We start from the raw sequence: 7,587 nt of genomic DNA on the forward strand, positions 1-7,587 counted from the left end.
TTCGAGGTTTGTATTATTAGTAGTCGTAGAATAACTAGAAAGAATGATCTCCCTGCATTTTCTTAATGCCACACCCCCCCACACACAAACACGTCAGTGGAACAATATCAGTGGTTATTTTTTACCTTAACATGAGGGGAAGGGGGGGGATAAGGATTGAACCATTGGAAACCAGCCAGAGTGTTTACCTTTAAAACGCATGCACACTAATCATGCACTCCATGTATTTTACCTTCAGCCTTTAAAAGGGTTACAGCAGTTAATACTGTACACAAATGTAGCTTACAAAGTATTTATGTTAGAATAAACAACAGCCAGGTCCATCTCTGAAAAAGATTTAACTGACTGACAGTTAAAGAATACATGCAGGCAATAGGGGATTGCATAGGGAGTATGTGTCATGCTTCTAGGCTAAACGCTAACATGACTAATGATGTGGATGTTGACTTTTCAGACAATATAGTATTATTATTATAGTCTGTTAGCTAGCCTTCCACATCACAGTTCACTCAGGAGGACGTCAAACCGATACCTCCTGAGACTAGTTCTGTTGCATGTATTTATACCTTGTGTGTTTGTTAAGGGTTATGTTTCTTTTGCATTGTCTTTTAATAATTGTCTTCCAGAATCCCGGATGCAGGGTTCTGTGCAGGTAGTCACGAATGTATCCTGATAGGAGCATGGCTTGTGTAAACAGACTCTGCTACCCTCTGTTCCCCTGGCTTCCTCCCAGAACTCCAGGCCTTATATGGTCAGGGGTGTTCTCCACCAACCGAGCAGCTGACCCATAAATTACCCTCCTAAACTCCATGGCAGACACCGCCGACCCTCTGCTCCCTCTTGCACTCTATTTCTCTCACTTCTCTCATGGAATATATGTCCTGATTTATGTATCTATATATATATATATATATTTATTTATATGTGCGGAATATACTGTATATGGTATATCAACAGCTGTAAATAATAATGCTTCCATGTATCACCAAAAAAATAACACTAACAAATTTGATCTAACCTTAACTCAAAGTTAAGTCAAAACCTAAGTTGCACCGTGTTCATTTGTTCAAATTATCACAAAAAGTGTTCAATTACTCAGTCATTTGAAAATTATGTCATAAATACACAAAAAGCAAGTTGACTTCACTGTTGACGCACACAAAAAAAAAGAGTGTGTGTGGCAATGGCGTCTACATAGTGGGGCTATTTATTTACTAAGCTCTTTTACAACCAACACTACCAACATTGATTCTTCCCTTTGTGACATCAGTGTCCAGGTAGTGAAAACACAAGCCAAACATGGCTCGTAAACTGCCATGTAAGCCATCATCAAAGGATCCAATCAAGAGAAAGGTTTATTTGATTTCATGTCAGTGCTGGCGGGGGTCCAGATGGGGGTGCTGGTAAAGGTACATAACAGCGAAGCTGGTCACGAATGTGACCAAACCCAAGAGGACATAGGAGCCGGAGCCCCATTGAACTTTCACCTCCTGTACAAACACAGTACATACATGTGCAGAAAATGTCCCACAAATTTACCAAATAAATCATATTGAAGTGATGTGGAGAAGTGCCAATGGGATGAATGCACTTTTTTTTAGCATAGTTGTGTCTTTAATGAAACACCATCAGATTTTTCAATTAATTTAGTTTTTTTCTTCATGGAATGACGTGGTTGCTAAGCCAAACTGTGTTATTGCTGTCGTGGAACAAATGGTCATTATCCAATCACCCACTGTTCTCTGAAGGATATTGGTGACCTCATCCCCGACCTCTCTGATTTGGTCAGCGCCCTGACCAGCGGACATAACTGGTTCCATATTCTCCTTTACTGAGATCGTCTCCGGCTCTGGCTGAATGTCCACAGATGGAGAACCAGAGGAGCAATCTAAACGTTTCACACAAGAAAAGATCAAACTGCAGTTCAGTTGTTTGTATGAATGCAGAATCTTGAGGCAGTGGACCTTATACACAGACATCTTGGTTCTAGACACCAGCTGAGTGGTCGAACTAAATGTGGGATCGGGTGGGTGGACCAGTCCACAAGATGGATCCAAGATGGCCAATATAGTGAATAAGGCCCATCATTTCAAGTGAGTGGTACAAAAAGGGTTATATTCCATAATACTGCAACAAATATATGCAATGCCAAGATCCATATCAAAGGCTATGATTTGATTTATTTCCACACTACTATGTATAAATAAATTACCTAACCAACAGAAATCTTTATTGTTGGAGCCAGTAGGGCCAAATGGGTTCCACAGACTTCAACAGAGTGGTTACAAGCAGAACTACACTGAGAATGTAGCTGTTCTTTTTTCTCCAGTCTCTGACTCAAGAGCAGGGGACGGTGTAATAGGGCAAGGCAAGTTTATTTAAATAGCACCCTTCAAACGCAAGGCCGTTCAAGTGCCTTATGAAGGCAGAAACCCAATTTAAAGAACACTAAAAGCACCATCATAAGCCTTCGACGTATTAGTAGTAGTAGTAGTAGTAGTAGTAGTAGTAGTAGTAGTAGTAGTAGTAGTAGTAGCCTAGTACATCCTGATAATCTGTCACCTGTCAACGTTGGCGAACCTGCGGTTGAGTTGTTCCGCGGGACAGATGGGGGTGGGGGGAAAGACGTCAGGAGGGTCTGTGTGGCAACGCTGTAGGTCTGATGAGCCCTGCAGAAGTCAGAGAAGATCTCTCCTCCTGGACAATGCTACACAACCATATCATATTCATATCGCTCCAGTATTCATGATATTGCAGAGACTTTAATCCAAAGTAACTTCCAGTGACCACTAAACTAGAGACATTGTGCAGACAACAATCACAATTTATTAATACGTTGTCATGACTCCTATCACTAGAGAATTGCGATGGTGGACAGGTTTCACGTTAATGACTCGACACAGACTAACTCAGTTGTGTCGGTTACTTTCCATCATTATACTGGACTGGACTGGACACGTCTGATAGTTAACCAACATTATAGGCAACTTACTACTTCTAACGCCATATACTATAGCGCTTACAACTCCAACGGTTACATTGTTTTACCGTTGGTTTTTACCAGTGTTCATAATTAATTCATGACCTCATTTGATCTCAAGCAGAAAACTTGCAATTTCGTTGAAAGACAATTCTCACCGTTTGACAATGATATTGTGTTTGGTTTCTTTTATGATCAGCCCCTGTCGGAGAATTCTGCCTTCCTTGGACACTCAAAACTGTAGGAGATGAGCAAGAGGACATTGAGCCTCACTCGGCATGATGCACGTGTTAGGCTGTTCTGTTACACACATTATAACGCCACAAACGGTTGACACATTAGGCTACTACGCCACAAACGGTGGCGTAATAATGTGTACGCATGTGCCACAAATCGCTCCAGGCATCAAGGCTTGTGTGGTTCCAAAATAATATTAACCTATAGTGTTATATCTTTTTTCGCCGTAAACAATGTGTGGCTTTCAAAAATGTTTGTTGGCCTTCTAAATGTCTGGCTCTGTCATGCATGCAGTATTTCAAACTAACTTGATGTTATTATTAATATTAGGCCTATCCCAATTCATGGCCACCGGTCCATGTGTTCATCCACTAGGTGGAGCCAGAGGTCCATACTGAAAATGTACCCTAAACCTGAGTTACCGTATTTACATTGCCAACGTTTACAGCACTTTATCAGTGTTATAGTCAGGCTTAATATATATGCCGTTCTATGTATTTACATATAGGGAAGTTCTATAGGTGGATACGATTCAGGGTTTGGTTAAAGTTTAACCATACGCCAATGCGTCACCGAGAAAACGTGTAATTTTATTGCAACATCAGGGTGGGGCATGGGCAGTTTAAGCCTAACGTTGGCTCTACTGCTGTAATAAATGTCCGCATAGACTTCCTGGTTTCTCATTGTGGAAGGAACCCCTACAACCTTACACATCATGGCTGCCCTGAAGCAGGTCTGCGAATCTCAGCCGTTCGGACGGAACTTGTTGAAGAATCCGTCGCCTTACGGTATGACGCCACCATTGGCTCACACGTTTTTGTCTTTTTTAACTGGCAGACTTCCATCATTGTGCAGTTCATTTGTCAGCTGAAACCCATTTTCGTGTTTGAATAACTGCTTGAATTAGCCTACACTTTGGAAAAAGTTATTCCTAGTCTAATCTTTTAGTTTGTATTCTACTGTCTATCTGGCAAATAGTTTCGTCATAAATTACAACATTCATTCAAATATGGCGTTAATTCCTCTGTCTTTCTGCGGAATAGAGTAACATTTGACATAATCTATTTTAGAATGTATTTAATTTATTTTAATAGAATTGTATTTATTAAAAAAATACGTAATCTCGTTCATAATGTATAGCATATTCATTAATTCAATTAATAGCATTGCACAAAAATAAAACAAATACTCTTTTAATAACTTGTGACAGCTACGTAATCATGTGCCATCTCACTAAAACATACCAATGATCATTGTGAGGGTCACAGTGGGATTACTGCAGTCCACACATGGGCCACCACCACACCCACTATGCAGGTGAATCATGACTTTGTGTCTCTGAATTCCTGTACAGGTTTGACTCACAAAACCCCTCCTCCAGAAGTAGAGCTCAGTGAAGTCCCCCCACAGGGACCTCCCCGTTTCCAAGCCGAAGGTGAGAGAGAAACAGAGAATTTCCCATTATCCCATTTAGTCCCAATTATTTTGCAATACATTCAGCTTTTTCATTATCTGTAAAAGTTCTGCTCACTTTTGAGTGTGGTGCAAGAGCACAAAGAGAGAGAGAGAAGAGGAGAGGGCAGTTTCCTGATTGAAAGAATGAAGAAGGCTGAAGCAATGTATCAAATCTCTTGCATGTATTATTTACTTTTTTTTCTCCACATCTAGGTAACTACACTGACTGGACTACCAGAGTAGAACGTCTCCCCTTAGATAGAAGTAGAATACCCCAGGGCGCGGCTGTGTGCGCTTTACCCGAGTACAGGTACAGTAATACTTTACTTTATGCTGTTAGATATGTGTTCAACTTCTGCAAAAAAGACAACTTAGTAAACATTCCTAACCCTACAGTACAAGGCTGCTTAGTTCAAACCTCCAAAACACCCTGTAATAACAGTAATAAAACATGATGTCTGATTACAACCAGCATGGCCGAGTCCAATCTACAGCAACTACAGAAACAGTTCACCCACCCATTGGCGCAATTTAGGGTGGGGGGCAGGGGGGAAAGGTGCCCTCCACATTTAGAAATATTTGGTTCCCCCTCTTTAACCCGTGTTACACTTAATTGGTATTCCAGAATACATTAAAAGAAGATTGCTGCTGGTTTACCAAGGATGTGATTCAAACACATAACACAAACAGTAAAATAACAAGGAATCATAGCATAAATAAAAGATAAATAAATGTATGCAATAAATACAAAATGAAAGCTATGTTCCCGGAGGTTGCCGTCTGTAGCCAAATCTCTGTGCACAGCTGGTTCACTCTGGAGCAGCGGGTGGACCTGAAGGCAGAAGGAATTTGGGATGAGTTGCTGGATAAATCTCAGCCAGACATTGAGATACAAGACTGGTGGGTTAACATTATGAATACATAGAATTTTACACAAAACTGAATTTATCTTCTGCATTAGTTTTGTATTTTTGTATTAAGTTGTGGTCGTGTCTAGCACGACCACAACTTAAAAAAAATCAAAATCAAACCCTAACCAAAGTTAGGGTTTGATTTCCATGGGGGCCAGGGTAAGAGAAAGAGGATAAGAGGCTTTGGATAAGAGCATCCACTAAATTGAATAGATATTTTTAATAGCTTATATAACATTTAAGTGTATGGTAATTCAATGAATGATGTCAGACTGAAACAATTTTTTAACTGAATAGAATGCCATTATAAACAATTTCTCCACATCATAATGGACTTTTTCATCGTAAAGGATTCATTGATCATTCATTGTAAATTATTAATTAAATGAGTACAATATAGTAACTGTCAATGGTGACAATAATACAAAACAATCAACCATCCGTTTTATACACGCTGACACGTATGCAGTTTAAAAATGTCAGGACAGAAAAGGATAGGACATCATTTCACAGTGATAGTCCATACTGACCCAGTCTAGCTAACTCACTGAGTATGAACTAAGAACATGTTACACTGTTAATGAAGGGGCTGGTTGGGTATCTTTTAAATAACAATCTCTTTTACTTTAAGGTCCAACAAAATAACTAATTAACCCTCTTAGGTTTAAATTTGGTGAACTATTGTTGCATTGCTTCAATATCTCGATATATACAAATAAAATAATAATAATGTTGATTCAATATAGCTATTTCTGCATATATTTGCACCTAAAAATGTATATCTGCTAGCTGGTATACGGCTGTATTACATAGTTATGCAACATGCTAAATGCAAACACATTATTGTTCAAACTTTATTCTGAAATTCCCAGAAAGATAATCCTTTAAAGCTATTTAATTGTATGTTTTATGTCAGTGGTTCTCAAACTTTTTATACCGCGTACCACCTATGAAAACATTAGTCTCCCCAAGTACCACCATTATGACCGATGTTATAAAATATAACAAATTACAGTAGCGTAGACTTGCGGCCCTATTTAGCTAGGCACAGTTCACAGTTCATATCATTTATTGTTAACTGTTGTCAGCTGCCTGAACAGAGTGACTGAATCCGCTCCCCTTGTTGTGTGCTGGGGTGGTCAGGTATGAGGAGAGCCAGGTGCATGAGCACATCTACCAGCTGCATGTCAAGTTACTGACTGCCGACGGCCAGACGGTCATCTCAGAGCACCATGTCGAGCCTACCGAGGACCGCTCCAACTACTCACACATCTGGAAAGAGGTTTGTCGGGCTAACACCACACCATACATCAAATTAAATGCATACACCATTCAATGAAGGCCTGTATGTGGATAATCTGGTCTGCATTTGCTTTGGTATTATACACTTCTTGAGTTTACCCAAGTTATTATTGTCATTTTAATTATTTTAATTATATTTTGTCATTTTGGTCCATTGAGCATAATACTTTGGGCGCCCCTGAATTAAATGTGTAAGACTCAATTAGACTAAAAGCTTCCACCAGCTTGAATTTCATATCCATTGATGCTCAAAATGACCACCCATGTTATTCATGAATATCTTTGTCTGCCTGTAGGTGTCGCATGTGTTCACAGGCTATGGTCCTGGGGTGAGGTACGTCCTCTTTAGCCACCGAGTGAAGAACATGTTCTTAAATGAGTTTTTCCCTACCCTTGTTACCGACAGCTCAGTCACTGTCAAAAATACCAAATGATCAGTCCATAACTCATATTATATGGAGAAAGAACATATCACTGAATATTTCAAGTCAGTGTATGTATTATTTTCTTACAGTAGCCTACATTCATCATTTTATTATCTGAAGAAATTGCCTTATTTTGATTTTGTAATTACGATATTAAAATGTTGGCTACTGTTTAATCTATTAAACACATTTTAATCATGATAATGATGATGGTTGTTTGTTGATTTTTTTATCCATTTTATTAATAGGCTACCAATAATAATACTTGTTTATATTT

At 39.2% G+C, this 7,587-nt stretch overlaps 1 protein-coding gene and 1 long non-coding RNA gene across 2 annotated transcripts; one reads left to right on the forward strand and one right to left on the reverse strand.

The window, feature by feature from the left end:
- Window positions 1–1,756: 1,756 nt before the first annotated feature.
- Window positions 1,757–3,690, reverse strand: LOC132461800 (uncharacterized). Its single transcript, XR_009526679.1, has 3 exons — window positions 3,139–3,690; window positions 2,563–2,707; window positions 1,757–1,888 (listed from the first exon to the last, which is right to left on the reverse strand). It is a non-coding gene; the product is annotated as an uncharacterized LOC132461800 (long non-coding RNA).
- Window positions 3,691–3,827: 137 nt separating this feature from the next.
- nccrp1 (P1, F-box associated domain containing) lies at window positions 3,828–7,514 on the forward strand. The gene is made up of 6 exons (XM_060057218.1): window positions 3,828–4,005; window positions 4,572–4,652; window positions 4,886–4,982; window positions 5,477–5,572; window positions 6,727–6,865; window positions 7,182–7,514. Exons 1-6 carry the CDS (start codon window positions 3,933–3,935, stop codon window positions 7,317–7,319), a joined length of 624 nt encoding a protein of 207 aa, XP_059913201.1. The 5' UTR covers window positions 3,828–3,932; the 3' UTR covers window positions 7,320–7,514.
- Window positions 7,515–7,587: the final 73 nt, after the last annotated feature.

The sequence above is a fragment of the Gadus macrocephalus genome, chromosome 7, assembly GCF_031168955.1.
Source record: "Gadus macrocephalus chromosome 7, ASM3116895v1".
Taxonomy (NCBI): Eukaryota; Metazoa; Chordata; class Actinopteri; order Gadiformes; family Gadidae; genus Gadus; species Gadus macrocephalus.

Excerpts from the sequence above, each read along its gene's own strand:
- nccrp1 (XM_060057218.1), top strand. The coding sequence starts at position 3,933 with ATGGCTGCCCTGAAGCAGGTCTGCGAATCTCAGCCGTTCGGACGGAAC. Across the intron at positions 4,006-4,571 it reads GAAGAATCCGTCGCCTTACG|GTTTGACTCACAAAACCCCT; the intron begins GTATGACGCCAC and ends ATTCCTGTACAG. Across the intron at positions 5,573-6,726 it reads GACATTGAGATACAAGACTG|GTATGAGGAGAGCCAGGTGC; the intron begins GTGGGTTAACAT and ends TGGGGTGGTCAG.